General features: G+C 37.1%; 2 protein-coding genes across 3 annotated transcripts in view; both read right to left on the reverse strand.

Annotated features, from left to right (window-relative positions):
• Positions 1-8,701: 8,701 nt before the first annotated feature.
• Positions 8,702-12,459, reverse strand: LOC113505060. The gene is made up of 2 exons (XM_026887566.1): positions 11,395-12,459; positions 8,702-8,722 (listed from the first exon to the last, which is right to left on the reverse strand). Exons 1-2 carry the CDS (start codon positions 12,457-12,459, stop codon positions 8,702-8,704), a joined length of 1,086 nt encoding a protein of 361 aa, XP_026743367.1.
• Positions 12,460-16,422: 3,963 nt separating this feature from the next.
• The window catches only part of LOC113505074 (irregular chiasm C-roughest protein-like), a 113,224-nt gene continuing 108,832 nt past the window's right edge, over positions 16,423-20,814 (reverse strand). For both annotated transcript variants that reach the window (XM_026887582.1, XM_026887583.1), the window contains 6 exons: positions 20,453-20,568; positions 19,927-20,081; positions 18,572-18,760; positions 18,150-18,256; positions 17,785-17,887; positions 16,423-16,889 (listed from right to left, as the gene is read on the reverse strand). In XM_026887582.1, the coding sequence (XP_026743383.1) occupies positions 16,852-16,889; positions 17,785-17,887; positions 18,150-18,256; positions 18,572-18,760; positions 19,927-20,081; positions 20,453-20,568 (708 nt within the window). In that variant the 3' untranslated portion in view covers positions 16,423-16,851. The remainder of the gene's footprint in view (positions 16,890-17,784; positions 17,888-18,149; positions 18,257-18,571; positions 18,761-19,926; positions 20,082-20,452; positions 20,569-20,814) is intronic.

A 20,814-nucleotide genomic window follows, 5' to 3' on the forward strand; every position in this document is an offset into this window, starting at 1 on the left:
TCAACATTTAATTCTAACGAAAATTTCTCAGGGGGCTTGTTGTCAAAAATATCACGTAGTATCTTTATGGGCAGACACATTTGCACATAAAAAGAAGTTTACGATGTTGGAGCGGTACATCGGAGATAAAAGTCGAAACAAACCACAATATTGTATGCCTGATGTTTTTTTTTTGCTATCTAATATTTTAGCTGACGTGCTAGCAATAATCTTTACTGGTTCTCCCTACTTTGTTTTTGGTTGGTATTTGGTTGCTATGTGAGTTTGGCGCTTTGGATGTTATCTGGGATCAGATAGAATGTTTCATATTTTCTTTCCTCTTCGCTCTCATCTAAGATATGTTTCTCTCCTTTTTACCTGTTTCTATTCATAAATGATGCTTCCTTTCATTACTATATTTTATAGTTTGGATACGACTTACGCTTGTCTGTAAAGTCTTGACTCTTTGAACTTTATGTACCGGTTTGACGATATCTGTAGCCAAACTGAAATATAGTCTATGAAAACAGGGACTTAATTTAGTAATGTTGCTATCGGAAATCTGAAATTTGATTATTAAGGAAAGTACCAAATACAACACAATTTTACTAACAAAAAAGAATCAATAGCAAAAAACCCTTCAGAAATTCTTATAGTCTTGACAGGATGAATAATAAATGGTACACTTGATAAATATTAAAGCCTATCTCCAGAATCCCAATGATTCTTTGATTTACCTACTATTCACGCATTTATAAGCTTCATAAGTCAGTCAGGTCTAACAAAAACACCACTGCATAATTTCACCGACCCTTTCGCTACAAAAACAACACTGGCCCGTCACGAAAACACTAAACTTGAATCACCAAAAGTCAAGAAAAAGGTCTGGCCACAACCCATATAAATTCATGTCCCAAAAGGTTTCTAGAAAAACGAAAACGACTAGGCTAAACAATCTGGAAACCCTAATATTATGCAAAATGCCGCCGTGAGGATATTGAGGGAATTGTCTAAAGCAGTTTGGGAAACAATGGATGGAAGTGGAAGCCTTTCAAATGGCCCGATAGGTGGCTTAAGAAGGTCGTATGTAAGCGACTTCCGAGTTTCCTAACGTTTGGGAGGAAAGAATCGTGAATGCTTGTGATTATGGAAAATGGTGAGGGTTGGCACTTGCCTCCCGTTTTATAATCGCTTAGTTGAATAACGAGAGACACACCGAAGCTGCCTGAAAATAAATCCAAAAAAATGACTTAAATATCTTTTCTTTTTCTTACTACGAACCTAAGTCAACCTTTATGACGATCTGGAAATCCGAGTTACTCCAAAACCATAACTACTATAAAAAAAATACTCTTTTAAGATATCAAAAAGAATCATCATACCGAGGAGAGGTAATCCCTTATTGCTACAGTTTCTAAAGAATCGTTTAAACAAATGTCATGTCTTTTGACTTTTAACAAGTACCGCTCTTTTCTTAAATATGCACTTAACAGTTCGGGCTTTGCACAAGTGTGCATTTTTATTTACAGCATGAAAGAAGGGTAAAATATACAGCCTGTAGTTAGACAAAATAATAGTTCAGTCAAAGCTGATGATGATGATAAAACTCATCATTAAATTAAAGTACAAAAATACATAAACAAACCCAAAATAAATTGATTCCAATCAAAATCGTTAGCACCAACAATACCCTTAAACTGACGTCACTAAAAACGTCGACTCCAAAAATAAACTCCATACAGCCGTTTAAGAAACTTCCCCAAATGAAATTAATACGACGATGATCAATAAAGTCCTTCATTAAGCAATGTAAACAATGGAACAAAACGCTCGAATAAAATCAATAGCGATCAAGTTACTAAAACAAACTGACTAAGTCGATTAAGATAAGGGCGCAATTAGTTTTATTGGAAAAAATATCGATTACTTTTTTTGAGGATTTTTTCGATTCGATTCCGGATAAGTAATGATGGAGTTGACATAATAAAGGTCCCGGGTCGAGTCTGGATGAGGCTAGCACAGGACCGCAGAAATTGGCACGAGAAAGGGGATGCCCAGCAGTGGGAGGATAAAGGCTGTGGATGATGATGATGAATGATGGAGTTTTGGGTGGTATGTTATTATTACGCACGCAGTTATCAGTAGGCATTTTTATTCACTGACAGTTAGAGGCGAATGATAGTTGTACACACATTATTAATTCAGGCAAACATAAAAAACATGTACTGACACTTATCAGTTTGTTTTCATTAAATCTCGCAAGTTTATAAATACCAATTATAAATTGTTGTCCCGGTGCACTTAAGTCAAAAGTACCAGTGCCAATAAATGTTCCAACAACACTCATTTCATTTTATGAACTTTCATCAACCATACATCCTCTAAAGACAATTTACTTAACATCAGTCAAGTTTTAAACATTCAGTTCTATAATAATGTTCTCTTGCCATGTTTAAATGAAGCGGTTGAGTTTTCATTAGCAAGCTCTTTCCTTTATCCTCTGAATGGAAAGTTTTTGGTTCACCAATTAGTCGCTTGGTTGTCGCTGCAACTACTTAAGTCCGGTTTGGTTCTAAAGTTGGGTTTATTGAAATTAGGTTCTTATTTTGCACTGATTGTGTTTTGGTGAGTTTGTTTATTTTGTTGGATGGTTTTATCTTAGTTCGTTTTGACTGATTAGATTTCTTTATTTAAAAGTCATAAAAAATCAGCAACTAGTGTTAACATCAAAATCCCATCACACAAATAAACTAAGTATGATTATTTTTTTCCTACCCTACGGACACAATTTATGTGACCTATGTGTATTAGTATTGATTCCATAAATCTCTTATGGGGATCAAAATCAAATTCAAAAATGTAACTAAACAAAAATGACGAAAACAAACTTCGGTTTAAAAAAAAACTATAGCTCTCTATTAACTTCAAGGTACTTCCCATGTATCTACACTCGACAATTTTGAATCCTCAATATTTCTAATCGTCCTCTTCAACACAAATCATCACAAAATCCCAGTGTTCCCTACCTACTCCGAACTCACTCCAAAAACTGAGCCACTTTCTAGACATCAAAAGGCATCCTTACACATCAAGTCCCCTCAATGTCTCGGAACGGATTGTCGATCGCTGTTCTCATGCGAATACTTATGACTAGTGATGCGACTACAGTTACATTTCACTCGGATAAATCGAGTGGAACTGTTTTCGATTGCACTCGAGCGTAAGTCCATATCAATCGAGAGAATCGGGTTAGTTGATAAATGTTGAGTTTTTATCCTAGTCTGTTTTGAATAAAACATCTATGATATTTTGCCCTTAGCTAAACTGTAACTACGTGAGTTGATTAATCACAGATTAAATTAAGTTTGATACGATAGGTCCAAGGATTTGTGATCATCTAAGTCATAACAAATTCCTTCGTGATTCGGAAGGCACGTTAAATTATGGGTCCTGTCTGTTACGTTTACGGGAAGCTGAAGCAGAAGCTAAAAAGTCTGACAACTAGTCTATCCAAGACGTATCGTGTTGCTCATCTTGTCTATCTGAACTCCTCAATTCAGTCAGCATTGAGAAGGTCAGATAGACGGTTGCTTCTTTTACTTGGCTGCTTTTTTGCTTAGCTGCATCCAGTTAGCCTGGAAGTCATTGCCTACATTTTTTCTCCCGATATTTTCCTCTTACCATTCTTTCGATAAATATCATTAACGAAATAGTCATTTTGCATTAATTCGAACCTATGAATACTAATATGATTACTTTATCTCTAGACCACCACAGCACATATGCAGCAAAACCTTTTGTATTTTAGCCAATTTTCTGTGTCCATTATCCCAGTCCTACTGCAGGTCAAAGGTTCCATTTCCCATACATAACCTTAAGTACATTTAAATTAATGTCGGAATGCCTTTACTGAGTAGCACCCACTTCAGCTGAATGCATTAAACATTACCAAACTAGGTTAAAAGTAACTTCACCTCTGACCGGTGTGTAAATTGCGCCAGCCTTTTTACGTTCCACCTACGAACATTATTTTAAAACGTCGAGTTTTAAACCGTTTTTAAATTTAACTGTATTTGTTTGAAATTTATATAAAATATCGTTGGAAGTGGGAAACGTTAAATATTTCGGTTTATCCCTGTTTGAGGTGAAACTCATTTATTTATAGTTTTCTATTTAATTTTATGTCGTGTTTTTGAGAACGTGTTTTGAAATGAGGTAAAATATAGCTTTCATTTTAAATTTTTGTAGTATAAATACCAATTATTAGATAAACTTTCTTTCTAAAAAAGTTAGGTTCACTTTCAAACCCAATCGTCAACAGGTTCTCAGACTAATAAAAAAACTAATACTAATTTACGAAAAGACTAGTTGAAAACAGACTCGTATCATTAAGGAACTAAACTTGCAAAAGAAATAAAAAAAATGGTTTAAATCCATCACATTAATTTATGACCGTAACAATATCGTTATAGCGGTGACAGATATCAGTGGAAATTTAGTTCTAGACATGTCACTCGGATGGAAACACGGACAAACAGCAGCTCCTTAGCAATAGGGTATGAGTGCGAAACTCTGTTACACTAGCAAAATTGCAGCTAAGGCACTAAAACAATAGGGCATCGATATTTAATCCAATCCCTAGCATATCTCTATTTCGACCATTCAAAGGTTCATTTCATTCATAATGACATGAACTTAGCTATGATATATAACCATACACATAAAAGTATGGCGTGCGTGCACTATAACCTTTATATTCCAACCCTGTCTTGTATAAAATTGAAAGTGTAGATGTTGAAAGTGTGTTTGTGTTAGGGGACTTTAACGCGCATCCAGACACGCGTTTCTACAAGGAACTAATGGACTATTGTTCTGAAGAGTTGTTAACTTGTATAGACTCTAAGCTACTAGATATAAGCACGTATACATATTGAAATGAAACTACTTTTACGGATTTTATCGCGGTTTTAATTTTAGATTTTTGTTCCCGACGTTTCGAAACCTTTGCAGGTATCATGGTCACGGGCAGACTGAGATGGTGTTCGTCTTGACAGAAGATGTTGCTCGTTCTACCTTCATATTTTAATTAATTATTTGTGGTCCGACCTACGCAGTATGAGCTCACTGTGTCTTGATGTCTTGCAGCGCTGCTCTTGGGTTTGGCCTTGAGTTTATTTATTATTGGATCCCAAGTAGGTGATATCTTCCAGCCATCTTCTCTATTGAAATTAGGGTGTTTTTTAATCTCAATAGCCTCGCGAAACATCCTAGGTAGGAATTTGGATTCTTTAGCGAGGATCTGTGGTTGGTCAAATCTAATATAATGGCTGGAACCTTCAGCATGTTCGGCGACTGCAGACTTCGTTGAGCGGCGGTGTTTGACGTCAGCTATGTGTTCTTTAACGCGGGTCCCTATGCTTCGTTTGGTTTGACCGATGTAAGAGAGGCCGCAGTCACAATCTAGTTTGTATACTCCTGCATCTTGTAGAGGTATGTGACACTTGACAGATGGTAAGGACTGGCTAATCTTCTTGGGCGGCTTGAAGTATGTTTTAATTGAAGCTCGCTTCAGGATGTAACCAATCTTGTCAGTGACTCCTCTGACATATGGTAGTACAGCAGGCAAACGATCAACAGTGGCTGGCTTCACTCGGTTTCTGTGACGGGGCCGTGGAACTTGGAGCTTGTTGTCTCGCAGTACTTGCTTGACGTGTTGAAGCTTAATCAAGAAGATTAGCCAGTCCTTACCATCTGTCAAGTGTCACATACCTCTACAAGATGCAGGAGTATACAAACTAGATTGTGACTGCGGCCTCTCTTACATCGGTCAAACCAAACGAAGCATAGGGACCCGCGTTAAAGAACACATAGCTGACGTCAAACACCGCCGCTCAACGAAGTCTGCAGTCGCCGAACATGCTGAAGGTTCCAGCCATTATATTAGATTTGACCAACCACAGATCCTCGCTAAAGAATCCAAATTCCTACCTAGGATGTTTCGCGAGGCTATTGAGATTAAAAAACACCCTAATTTCAATAGAGAAGATGGCTGGAAGATATCACCTACTTGGGATCCAATAATAAATAAACTCAAGGCCAAACCCAAGAGCAGCGCTGCAAGACATCAAGACACAGTGAGCTCATACTGCGTAGGTCGGACCACAAATAATTAATTAAAATATGAAGGTAGAACGAGCAACATCTTCTGTCAAGACGAACACCATCTCAGTCTGCCCGTGACCATGATACCTGCAAAGGTTTCGAAACGTCGGGAACAAAAATCTAAAATTAAAACCGCGATAAAATCCGTAAAAGTAGTTTCATTTCAATGTCTAACATTCGCGTAAACCTAAGAAACCACTACGTATACATATGTAAGTGATGGGTCGGGTTCACGTCGATGGCTCGATCACTGCCTTGTCTCTGCAGCGGCAGAAACATCGGTAAGTGACGTGTATGTTTTGTATGATGCGTTTCTATCAGATCATCTTCCATTAGTTATACAGGTAAAATTTAATAGTATTATTTGTAAAAGACTGATAGTAGATAGTGGGCCTGATTGCAATATTAAATATAAATGGGGTATTAGGAATAAGGAACAATGTGATAAATACTGTGAGATCTGTACTAAAAATTTAGAATTACTATATAGATGTGAGGAGTATAAGTTATCATGCCAGAGTAATACATTAACATGTAAAAATATAGACCATATAAGTATAATTGACAAGCTTTATTGTAGTATAATTAAGGTTTTACAAAACGCTGCGAAACGTACGTTCACATGTAAAGATAAAAGGAAACGTCATATAACTGGTTGGAATTACCACATTAGACAGTATCACGTTCAGGCTAGGGAAATGTTCTTGCAGTGGAATGCATATGGTAGGCCTCGTTCAGGATATTATTATGATCTAATGCGTAAAGCACGAAGAGAATTTAAATCCGTTCTAAAACATGTCCAAAATAATCAGGAGAAGATTAAAATGAATATATTAGCACAACATGCCTCATCTAAAAATTTTGCTGGGTTTTGGAAGGAAGTTAAAAAGCTTAACCCTAAAACCAGCGTACCGGTCAGTGTAGACGGTGAATCTGATTCGAGATCTATTGCTAATAACTTTAGTACGCATTTTAATATAAAACAGACTATATCTTATCCGGTATTATCTGTTACACAGTCAAGTTCCTGTACAAGTGAGGAGGAAGCCTTTCAGGTAACAGCTGAAGAAGTTGTTGAAGTTCTTAGGGCGATGAAACGAGGGAAATCCCCAGGGCACGATGGTTTAAGTATCGAACATTTATTACACGCGGGTAGATATACTGCTGACATCTTAGCTTTATTATTCAATCTTTGCTCTCAGCACCAGTACTTACCGGAAGAACTAATTCGTACTTTGGTTGTGCCTATAATTAAGAATAAAACTGGTGATGCTACCAACATGTCAAATTATAGGCCAATATCGCTGGCAACGGTTGTGGCCAAGGTGCTTGAACGTCTGCTGCACAAAAAGTTAAGTCCTGCACTTAACTTAAATCATGGGCAATTCGGCTTTCGTCAGGAAGTGTCAACGGACATGGCTATTTTCTCCCTGAAACAAGTTGTATCACAATACGTGGAACAGGATACAAGTGTCTACGCATGTTTTCTTGATTTAAGCCGTGCTTTTGATACAATTAGTCATAACCTGCTATGGGAGAAACTAGCTAAGTCTAATATCGATCCTGGTGTTGTTGGACTGATTGAATATTGGTATTGTAATCAGTCGAACAACGTCAGGTGGGGCTCTGCTAGGTCAGATAGCTATAAACTATCCTGTGGAGTTAGACAGGGTGGTTTGACCTCTCCGGACCTGTTTAATATTTATATGAACGATTTGATTGAGGAGCTGAGTGGGACGGCGGTGGGGCTCAGGCTTGGGAACAGATATGTCAACAACTTGAGCTACGCTGATGATATGGTCCTACTCAGCCCCTCAATTAAGGGCTTAAGGAAACTTATGGCGATTTGTGAGAACTATGCTAAAGATCATAACCTGGTGTATAACGCAAAGAAGACAGAATTGTTGATATTTAGGTCCGGAAGAGGTCCGGATACTGTCCCGCCAGTCTGGATAGGAGGCCAGCCAGTCAAGGTAGTAGAGAGTTTCAGGTACCTTGGACATATACTAACGTCTGACTTAAAAGATGATGCGGATATAGATAGACAACGCCGAGCATTATCAGTTGTGGGTAATATGATAGCAAGGAGATTTTTTAAAGCCAATACTGAGACAAAGGTGCATCTCTTCAGAACCTATTGTCAGAGCTTCTACACGTGCCAACTCTGGACGCGTTACACGAAGAGGTCTCTGGATGGTATTCGTGTCCAGTATAATAACATCTTTAGGCAGTTAATGGGCTTTACGCCGCATTGTAGCGCGTCGGGCATGTTTGCAGAAGCCAGACTGGACACTTTTAACGCCATCCAGAGAAAACGAATCGCTGGATTCATGTCGAGGGTTGGTTCGTGTAAGAATAGTATTATTAAAGAACTGTCTGAAAGACTGTTTACGACTGCAATGTACAACAAATGGTTACAGATTGCAGCGTAACAATACATGTAAAGATTAATAGTAAGAAAGTTCTTCTTTTTTATTTGTTTAGTTATTTTTGTTTTTTTTTTCTAGTTAGTTTGTAATATCTGTTTATTGGTTCTCTTTCTTTTTGTGTTCAATTTATGTCAAATATGGAATGTAAAATTCTAAAATAAAGATTTATTATTATTATTATTCTCTTTATTTAAATTAAAAAACATATAAATTACATTTTTAAATATAGGCATATAAAAAAAACAACATATATTTAAAAATATAAAAAATAGTGTCCAACCGGCAACGGGAACAGGGCCCAAGCTGCCGGTGGTCAGGGCTCCAGAGAGAGGAACCTCCTCACGATGCGCGCCGTGTCCAGAAGTACCGCTTTCTGAATCAAACCCTTGACCCAGACGCCCAACGAGAGCCTCCGAAGATGTTGATCGAGGCTCTTGGCTATTAAGCCATTGGCACTTACGACTATCGGGACAATGATTGCCGAGTCCACCTCCCACAAGTCGACAACCTCGTGAGCTAAATCCAAATATTTCAATTGTTTTTCTTTTTCTGCTTTCACGAGGTTCTCGTCATGGGGGATGGTGATATCAACAATCATTGTCCGACGCTCTGATCGGTCGATCACCACTATATCAGGCTTATTGGCAACAATAGTCCTGTCAGTGATGATAGACCGATCCCAGTACAGTGTGATATGACCACTTTCGAGAACTGGGTCGGGCACATACTTATAGTACGGCACCTCAGATTCCACAAGTTTGTACTTCAGAGCAAGCTGCTGATGGATAATCCTGGCCACTTGGTTATGTCTGTGCAAGTATTCACCGTTAGCAAGACGAGAACATCCCGAAACTATATGTCTCAAGGATTCACCGGAGGAGTGACATGCCCGACAGATGTCAACTGTACCATCCTTAATTATATATTTTCGGTAGTTATTCGTCATGATAACTTCATCCATAATTGCACATACAAACCCTTCGGTTTCTCCAAAGAGATCTCCGAAGCGTAGCCAGGCCACGGACGCTAAGAAATCTACATCGGCCCCGTGAAGGGTCCGATAATAGCGTCCGTGTAGCTCCTTGCTTTGCCATACATCTTTGCGGTCTTTGACGCTCATTACGACAGGTTTGTGCCAGTTCTCTTTACCTAGAGAGAGCGGAGTGAAGGCCTTATCCACTGCCACCACATCTCGGTGCATCCCCACGTTCACTCGGAGGAAATACTCCCTGAGGTTACATACCTCGCGATTATGGAGGGTCTTGGCATTTAGGAAGCCACGACCCCCACACTTTCGCGGGATATATAACCTCATTACCGATGATCGCGGGTGGTGCATTCGATTTGCGGTGAGCAGTGTGCGGACTCTTCTATCCAAGGCGTCCAGTTCGGTCTGTGTCCACTTGAGTATGCCAAAGGAGTACATTATCACTGGCATGACCCAACCATTAAAGGCACGCACCTTGTTACCGCCCGATAAGGAACTTTTTAGTACCTTATTCAGGCGGCCAAAGAAACGTGTCTGTAACGATTGTTTCATGTCAGCAACATTAATGCCTAACGCCTCTGACATACCCAAGTATTTGTAGGTTTCCGTTGAGGAGAGGGACCTCAGGTTTATAGAATCCGAGAGCTGTATGCCCTGGGATTCTACAATCCCACCTCGTTTTACATGCATGACTGCACATTTGTCAACACCAAATTCCATTCTGATGGAATTACTGAAGCTTTCAGTAATCTTCAGTAACTTCATCAGTTGCAACTTGTTGGAAGCAAACAATTTCAGGTCATCCATGTACAACAAGTGGGAGATTACCTGGCTTCCTCTCCGCAACGAGTAGCCCAGCCTTGAATTCTCAAGCAGAGTGCTAAGAGGATTCAAGGCTAAACAGAACCACAGGGGACTCAAACTGTCACCTTGAAATATTCCCCGCTCAATCCTAATAAGTTGACCGCTCTTTTGGATATCCCGACATCCTGGATAGTGAAGCACCGTAGTCCATTGCCCCATACATGACTTCAAAAAAGTGCGTAGAGTTGTATTGATTTTATACAACTCTAGCACCCTCATGAGCCATGCATGTGGCACCGAATCATAGGCCTTCTTATAATCTATCCAACATGTCGACACACCCTTTTTGGAGCGGCGAACTTGTTGGCAAATAGTCATATCAATAAGGAGTAGCTCCTTAGTACCACGTGACCCATTCCTACATCCATTCTGAGAGGCAGACATGATAGAAAACCGTTCAATATGGTCATTAATCTTTTCTCTCAGAATGGATGTAAGCAGTTTGTAGATGGTGGGTAAACATGTAATGGGTCTATAATTTTTGGGGTCCGTGGTACTACCTGTTTTGTGGAGCAGATGGGTGGAACCAGTAGTGAAGAACTGTGGGAGCACGCCCGAGTCTACGGCAGATTGGAATTGGGATGCTAAGCAACCATGTGAACTTGGTAGCCATTTCAACCAGAAGTTATGCAGTCCATCCGGGCCCGGGGCTTTCCAATTGGCCAACGGACGGACTGCATTGGCTACGTCTTGGGGACTAATATCAATAGCCCCCATTTCTTCTATTCGTTCACACGATTGCTCAACATCACGTATCCAATCCCCCTCAGAGTGGGTTACAGGCGCCGACCAGATGCTGCGCCAAAACAAATTTGTAGCGACATCATCCGGCAGGCGTCCGGCACCCTCCTCCGACGCAGGTTGCTCCCAAGATCTGTACACCCATCTTTGGTCTCTTTGGAACATACGGTTCTGGTGAAATCGGTCCACCCGAGTCTTGTACCGTCGAATACGGCTTGCCCAGGCACACACCTTTTGCTTAAAAAAGTCAATGCGTTCTGTAACTCGGGCAGTGTATTCGCTGGGGCTAATATTAGTCCCAGCAAACGCCCGCTTTACAAAACGCATGACCCTAGGGCGAGTGTTTCCGCCCCGAAACGCAACAAGTTTGGCTATGAGTGTCCTGGCCTCAGCAACACGCTTCTCAATCCTGCACTGCCAGGTTGGTGCCGCTTGCTTAGGCCGTGCAGCTGTGTTATCTCGAAAGGTAACACCAGCTACACGACATGCCGCAACAGCCGCACAGTACAGAAGCGAGTGCGTGTCACCGAGGTCTTCGCTGTTCCCAAAATAACTGGATAGCAGCGAATCCAGGACACCCATTAGCGCCTTGTTTCGGTTGTGCATGGGCAAGCGAGGTAGTCGTGGTCTCTGGTCCCGGGGTGTTGACCGATACTCCAGAACCGCCTGTTCCAATGTACTCCTTATATGATCACTGCACTGGGTACTTACAGTTATAGCACCGTCATCATCTCCCCCGTCAGCAGGGTTGGCAGGCAGCGCGCTTGCAGCTGGCGCTTCCGCTATTGACGGGGTAACGACGACAGGGCTAGTCTGCACTTCAGAGCGCAATCGATCAAGCGTCGCGTCATCCAACCTGTGATTACGTTGGATAACTCGCACTTGATCCGACAAATGTTGTGCCGATACGTCGACGTCCGGTTCAAGGGTCCGAAACAGAGAGAGCATTCTGGCACGGTACGCAGTGAGGTTAGTTCCTCCCCCTGTCGCCCCATAGTAGGCGCGCATGACATTCTCGTTCATGGGTCGAGTCCACTTCATGCGCTGCACTACACCACCGGGAGCGGGAGCCCTGTTCGAGGCCGGTTGGCCTGAGGGCGCCAAGCTGCTCGGCGGCCGGCGCCTCCCCGGCCGACGTACAGGTGTTGGCGACGTCGGCGGGGAGTAGTACTCGTCGCTGGAGCTCGACGCGACTGCAACTGCCGGCGCTGGACCTCGGCCCGGCGGCATCTGCGAGGCGGAGCTCGGCGACGAGCCCGGGGATGGAAGGCGTGCTGCTCTTCTTCGTGTCAACATTTATCTATTCTTGTTTTCTGAGTCGTAAATTACATATTTTATAGTGATGACATATGTCATCGTACATCGGATTTTCATTTTTATTTACTTTTTTATTTTAATATGGTTTCTTGAGTTTTATATGTGCACTTTTACTATATACTATTATAAAAATATTGTTTATTGTATAATTATCGTAAAGAAGTTCGAAAATAAAAATATTCAGAAAAAATAGATGATTGACGGTTGACACGAAGTTTTTTTTTTTATTTTTATTATTATTATTATTATAAATCTGAAGCCTTAAAATGAGCGATTTTAGTCTTAATAGGAAAAAGTTACATTTCTTTAACTAAGCATGTATTTGAATTTTCTTAACGAAACAGTAAGTTAAGATAAACATACGAAAAATCGGTCAAGTGTGAATCGGTCTTGCGATTCTGAAGGTTCGTAACAAAAGGGATAATAATAAAAAAAACGCTTGGGTGACAGTCGTATGTGCGCTATCTCAAATTTATTTGTCATCCATCAACAAATTTATGACCGTAATAAGCCTTGCTTAATCTCGTTATTTCTTCAGTATTTTTGGTGCAGCAATAAAACGAATACATTAACTCTGAAAATTTCAACTGCAACTGACTGATACGACCTCGTTAAAACCAGAATTCAGACCTTCCTCCTTTTTAAAAGCATTTTAAAATAGTAGTTTTTTTATTTTATTTATTTATACTTTATTGCAAATACATACTTGGGCAATATATTTTTGGAAAGTTCATGTGAAATATTATAAAAACGTGGCTAAAATAAAACGTTGGACTGCTTTTAAAGGATTATAATATTTAATACATCAACATCAACCCCTTAATATAATTCCAAAACATAAAAAAGTATTACATCCACTCACAAAAGCTTATATCAAATACATACGTATTTCGCTGTTTTAGTGGCCCGACACTAACAGGGGTGATAAACATTTTACGCTCGTGTACAATATGAATTTTGTTATATAAGAACGTGTGTTATACAGGGTGTAGCAAAAGATACAATCTTTCTTGTTTTCTTATCTTCAAATTGTATGAGAGATTTGGTTTATCCTTTTATAAATGTAAAGATGACTGAAGAAGAGTGTTTGATTTCGTTACTATATTTAAATTAGTATTCTGGGGGTTCTGTATTTATAGACCTAACCTTAACAGGCTTTCCTAAACCTCGTTCTTTATTTTTAATTTACGCGTCAGCTGAAAATTATCAATCTAACCATCACGATTCATGATATACAGCCTGAAAGAAATGATCAAACAGCTGTTAAGACAACGGTACCTGAGAAAAAACGTCCCGTTTTTGCCCTTTGGTTACGGAACCTTAACAACTGGAATCAATTGCGTTACCAATTCCTCGTAATACTGATATATTTCGCAAATCAAAAGTACACGAAACGTAAAAACAAGAGTCACAGGAAAATTTATAAGTCTAATTGAAAAGCACTCGACCAAAAATTCTGCAGGATTTGGTAAAAATAACGAAATAAACCTTCCCTGGAAACGCTAAAAGAGATCACTCAATCCGTTCCCTTGGTATTCACAAAGTCCACGTGCAGTGACTTTGACATGGGGAAACTTAATCAGCCACCAAAGGGAAAAGGAAACACATTTTACATAGGCCAAAGTTTCGGTTTATTTAGAAAAGTAGTTTGTACAATTTTACTAATTTACAAGTTGCAACTTTTTAACTCCATAGTTACGCTTTTCTACCTACTCTCTTCTCACACCACAAAACTTAACTCAGCTATCGGCTAAATTAGTTCACAAAGTCAAAAGCCTTACATTTTTTTTATTAAGTAGTACATTTTCTTAACAATTTCACTCACATAGTATAGCGATTAATATTTACAAAAACACTTTAATCTATGTATCACAGAAAAAATAATTATTTATCTAGCATAATAATAGTTTTTATTACAAGAGGAATTTATCGACGTAAACCACCCTACACACAGACGTTTTTGCGTGTTATGAAAGTTAAAATCGCAAGTTTAGTGTGTGTAAGCAGTTTTATATTTAGCTAGTGAAATTTCTCGATATTTTTTAAATTTACTGAAAAAAATACCGTTTTGAAGCTAAAAAATAACAAAAGTATTTTTTTTATTTAGTGAAGTTTTAATTTTTAAAAGTAAAAAATATCGAGATTTTTTTAATATTACAAGACGGATGAGATGATTCCTAAGGCGACTATATTTCGATATATTCACGAAGTTGTATCTCTAGGCCATTTTGTTATTGAAGCAATTTTATTGACTCAACAATCTCCAATAAAATTTCTCGCTACAAGATTTTAATAAAAAACATAGAAGGAAATCGCCAAATTTAAGAATAACTTCAAAAAACACTTAAAGTACTGGCTGCCTTTAAATAAATCCGTTACAAAGTTAACAAGTAGGTACGCAATAAATGTTTCAACTAAAGAAATTTATTTAAATTTTAATGAAATATTTATTTGAAAATAAAAGTAGGCGTGTGGTGTAGGTTAGTCTAATCAGTCTTGAATTGAAAGTTTAAATGAAATTTTATTTTTTTCCTATAGATTATTGAGCATATTGCGATAAGCCGTAAATATTATTTTTATAATTGATTTATTTTCAATCACTATTCAATTGGATACTGGGCATACTAAGAACCACCAATACAATTACAAAATAATCGTACATTATTTTTACATTCTTCAAAAATGCCCAGTTTTGAATAAATAAATTGATATTGCATTTCAAAAGAATGGAAGAGTGAATTTTACAAATTAAAGATATGTTTGAGATATCATGTAAATGGCACAATTCGTACAGAAATTAAAGCTTATTATGTAATAATAAGTATGTATTTAATTAATTCACAAAAAAAATCTGTTTACATTTGATATGTACTCTTCTAAAAAGAAAATGTGTAACGGGAAATTATTTCATATTTTTTATTATTATTCTACATTTACAAGACATTATTATTTATAAAAATGTTTAAACGTAAAAAAAATATAAATTGTAACATTGATACACTACTTACGTATTATACAATAGTTTTCAACAAAATTGACTTTAATTAATTATTATCTACAAAAAATAAAATGTATTTTTTATCTAAAAGGCGATTATTTAATGAGAATGGAATTTTATGCGTAACAGCATAGGGTAGAAAATTTATTTTGTACCTTGTCCTTTCATGAGCTTATTATTAACTAAACCTACTTTCAGATACATTTTTTATTTATTTAGGAATTTGTCTAAAACCTTTTTTTTTTCAATATGTTATTTATGATGATGTATTTTCGTATTTAACAGCTACGCCAGAACTATGGGCTCATGCAAAACATTATAAGTAGGACTGCAGGCATTGTAGAAGCGAGGTGCACCTACGCAAAATGTAGTATGCTGTCTCGCTTCAACAATATCAGCTGTCCTTTTCAATTCTCCCTGTACTTCTTCTTTGAGTGAAAGTTCAATAATTTGTATTAATTCTTTGATATGTTTCCAATGTACCAAATTGTATACTTAATTTTTAGTACTTAGGCCGTATAATTAAATTAATAAACAAATTACTGTTATGATAATTAATTTTGTATTCTAAGTACAGGTATTAGGCATTAAATTCATTTGAATAGGCTCATCAAAGGGCTGGGTACAAAATATTAATTAATAGTCCTCTTACGAAATTCCGTCGTTTAAATTCAAATATATTTAATTTTATATAATACACTTTAGTATAATAGTAATAAGACCAGTCTCAGTCAGGTAATACGAAATTGACGAAAATTTACAATTTATTAATCAACAATTTTGAAAAAATTGACTGAAGTTATAATTCTATTGACATTGTTTCGAATTTTCAACAAAAGTAAATCGATACGTAATTTTGTTTAAATTTTTCACAAAACTTTTTTTTTAAGAATATGTTTGTAGAGTTCATGTCTTGCGACCAATAATTTATATAATGACAAGTCAGCATTTTTTTTATTTATTAAATAATATACAGTAAACACGCAATATTTTCACTTAACGGTTAAAAGGTTTGAACCGATCAATCTTTCCCTAATTCGGTGTGACCAAGAACATTCTGATAAACTATTTTCTAACCTAAATTGAACCCTAATAACTACACAACTTCGAAGACAATAAAAAGTCCTGTAGATTTTATTTAAACATTTTCATATCAAATTAAAACTTAATTAGTATACATTTATTAAAATTGACAGAAAATGCTGAAACAAAATCCTAATTTACAATTATTTGACCGAAGAAGTGATCAGACAAAAATATTTCTAAATAATAATAAAATTTTAAATTATAAATTTTTATTTAGTATTTATGGATACACAACACTTGCGTAGTAAATTCATCCAAAGTCTTTGTAGAAAAGATTAAAACTTAACTTATACGTGTGTCGCTAAAGGGGTTTGGTGACCATTACCTGAAACAAAAATACATCAAAATTAAATAAACATATTGGGGTTTTTTCATTCCCTTTACTAGGCATAATCCTCCACAAATCCTACCTTGCATCTCATCCCACAAAGCAACCTTTGCAAGAAGATATTTTTTACTTTTAGAGAAAAATGCTTTTCTTTTAGTTTTCAACATGTCTATATATTGGGATTTTAGTCAAGTTTAAAAACGAAATAAGTAATTTGAAAACTAGAATAATCTGATTTGATTTCCTATAAAAAAAAATCTATGTTTTTCTTTGTCTAGTTCGATTTTATGTATTTTACCACATGTGATTTCCTCTAAAGAAACCTCCCTCCAAGGTGTCTCAAAGCTAAAGGAAGGTACGTTACTCGGAAACGATACTTCAATAACACCACTGTCATCTTGCATCCCGTATTGAGAGCGAATGCTATTTGCACTACGTTTTACCCCAGGAAATGGGGTCCGGTATTATATCATGCAGTGTCAACGAATAAATATTTCACACTGTTCAAAATGTACCACTAAATCAACTTTCAGATAGGGAACTACTATTTTAGATATGTTTGTGGTAAATTGAGTTTTTTATTTACTGAGAAGTATATTTACATATTAACTAAGAGTTTTCACTCATACAATTCGAATTAACAAAGACCATTCTGATTTGACTAAACGCATTTGTCCGACTTGTCTTATTTGGATTAACTCCAAGTTAAGTCTACAAGTATTATAGTGGTAATTAACAGTGAATTGAGAAATAACCTGTGTACTCCCAACTAAACACGGGTGTTCCTATACAACGCCAATGCTGTTAGAAGGATTGAGTATTGGCCTGAAACAATACTACGTAACGTACGTAGAAGAAGAGGATGCCGATTGAATTGAACGTACTTTCTTACCTTTTTTAGTAACAGTCGCATTACTAATAGTCCTATTCGATGGGGCTAGTATGTAGTGCGCGCTCGGTGATTGTGGCGTTGCCGAAGATGTTGCTACGCCAATCTAACCAAAGGAAGAAGGTTTAATACAAACAAAATACGGACATGATAAATTGACATTTGAAAAAGAACAGACGAGACAAGAAAAGATGAACGAGGTAGCAGAAGTTAAATTTATTTTAAGTAAATCTGCTTATAACTTAGTAGATTTGTTAGACATCTTTAAACGAGATATAAAAATTTGTTGCTTAATTGTTACAGTTCTTAGACACCGAGCTTGAAACAAGTAGAAAATTCAAGACAGCTAATCATAATTCTATACATACCGCTGGTTGGGCACTATCTGTAGACATTGTCGACGTGGTGATGGGGCTGGTGGCACACTGTGGTGACGCCAGACTCGTTGGAGATGTTATTGAATGAGATGAATTACCTGTGCGAAAAGATGAATCGTTAAATCGAAGTAGAAAGATTGTAGAGAATATCGGGAATAAAACAGAGATCCAATTTAAACTGATGGTTCTGGTAGTAGAAGAAAAAAGCAATAAAAAAATAGCAATGTACCTCAGTGCACCAAGAAATTTAGACCTTGAGTAGAAACAAGTACAGAAAAGTATGAGTCAAATGAAAAAATTGGTCCAAAAAAGCATTCCTTTTAGGCATTGTGCTTTCCACATATTTAGCTCCCTCAAGAATTTCGACTTATTTTATTGAGGTAAAAATTATCTAGTTTAACAAAATTACTTACCTGAGGGCAAAACTACAGAACTCCTAACCGATGAATATGGAGGCGGTGCGGGGGTTGACGCTGGTTTCGCCGTATTCACTGTGTTAGCGAAACCTAAACCCCCACCGGTCCTCAGATGTGGGTTCCCGTAGGTTGCCGCATACCGAACGTCAACCCCATGTATTAGACCTCCGTTTGGTACCCGGTTCACTGAAAGAAAGTTTTAGGTTATTTTGGGCTGTCAAATTTTAGCCACATCAGTCTTTTAACATGTCACTTCAGGAGATCTATTTTCTAGGAGTATTGCACATGTGAAGCGAGTGTTATCGACAAGTCTATGACTTTATGTCTCACTTTCATACCCGCAATCAAAGAGGTAAGCCAACTTTTTACATATGGTACATATTTTTGGAGGTCGGTGAAAATGTATTTTCTTCCAATTCCTCTTTTCTACTCTAAATCTTATCTTGATATTCAAACGTATCTGTTTCATTTTTATTAGTAAACAGATGATGTTTTATTTTTGAATTTTTCGATAAAATCCTTTATCAAAGGTTACTGTTTTCCTGTTTCAATTCATTTTTCTTGCAATTCTTTTTATTAATTTGACTCAGAAAATCTGACAATTGGAAATTTTCCCTAAAAGCTAGAAGTATCCAATAAAATTTCGTTCATTTATTTAGAACTTTGAACTACCATTTTATACATGGAGTTTCATATTATTCGAAATATTTCATACTTTCCTTTACAGTACCCTCTATGCTCCGTACAAAATTCTTTCACATCAAAACAGCGAAGCCAAGTTTTATGTAGAGGAAATATTTCTCAAACGATTTTTCCTTTTAAAAACCTTTAAAGCATTACTTCGAAAATACTACTTGGAAAAGAACACAAAGGATACATGCATGCGAGCCTTGAAACAGAAACAGGCTTGCTTAAGCCTTTACAAAATATTGAATGCTTGTTCAAAACTATCGGTATTATGTTTTCCTGGCAAAATTTGTAGGTTTTATGTAGGTTGTCGGGTAACCGAGTAGCTGTATAGCGATCGATCAAGCGTATTGTTACTTGAGAAATTGTAAACTACAGAATTATAAAGGTGTTCCATAATTCACTTTTATGGGGACTAAGTTTCATTGACTTTTCCCTTTGACTCTACCCACTTGGATGTTGGTTATTGTACCAAAAATCTTTATGAAATCATTAAATTAATAAGGCTAGGGAATTTATGAGTTTGTGATTAGGTATCTAATAGCGTGTTTTACATACCTAAATAATAGTGATTATTATGTTGAATTAGGGATGGCGTAAAAAATATCAACCTTGAAGATTACATTCAGTTTTTAAGAGTTATGTATGATTATTATTTGACTTACCATCCGTAGTAGGCAGCCCAAGATTGTTCAGTGCACTGTTACTGTCTTGCCTCTTCTGTTTTCTTTGTAGCGAGTTGTTCTGAGATCCATTGCCAGTATTATACTGGACTGTTGATGGCGTATCCACGCTTCTAGGTAGACTGCCGTTGACAGATCTATATTAACAAAGAGTTCGATCTTAATCCAGAGGGAAAGAACAAAATATCAAAATATATTACAAACTAGGTTCTTTAGGAATTACAGCTCTTAGAATGAACTAAGCGGAGATCGGGGATTGAAATAGACGGGCTTCAGAAGTTAAAATAGACATCGTCGAAAAAGTTTGGATCTAGTAACAAGATACCTCTTCACCTTAGATGATGAGTTCATAGTTAATAAATTATAATATAATATAGTAAATAACTGAATGCCCTAGAGAAAAATCAAAATCTTAACAAAACCGATGAAACAAGAATTATAGGAATATTCACTTATTGATTTAATGAACGTTAAGAATATAATCACATAATAAAATTTGAAACGTTACCTGTTAGGCGTCAGCTTATCACTACTCATGGTTGGAGATTGCACCCTCAGTGACCCAGGAGTATAGTCATGCCCGTAATGCACGTATGTTTGATAACCATTACTGAATCCATTCACCTAAAATACATTTTGAAGTCAGAGAAATTCGTCAAAGTCCTAAATAAATATTTTTATAATAACTATCGTGAGACTGATTCATTATTAAATATTGTTAAGAAATTGTTTGATGACTTTTTGGAATATTTACGTCGATCGAGAATAATACACAGATACGGCGAGACGAGTTCGATTTCTTTTCCCAAAACTAGCTCCCAACAGCCTTACATCGAGATAAATGAAAAGAGGGCAGGAATGTTTGATCTT

Source organism: Trichoplusia ni, chromosome 24, assembly GCF_003590095.1.
Source record: "Trichoplusia ni isolate ovarian cell line Hi5 chromosome 24, tn1, whole genome shotgun sequence".
Taxonomy (NCBI): Eukaryota; Metazoa; Arthropoda; class Insecta; order Lepidoptera; family Noctuidae; genus Trichoplusia; species Trichoplusia ni.

Excerpts from the sequence above, each read along its gene's own strand:
- LOC113505060 (XM_026887566.1), bottom strand. The coding sequence starts at position 12,459 with ATGTTGACACGAAGAAGAGCAGCACGCCTTCCATCCCCGGGCTCGTCG. Across the intron at positions 8,723-11,394 it reads TTGACTTTTTTAAGCAAAAG|AATTTTACATTCCATATTTG; the intron begins GTGTGTGCCTGG and ends TCTTTATTTTAG.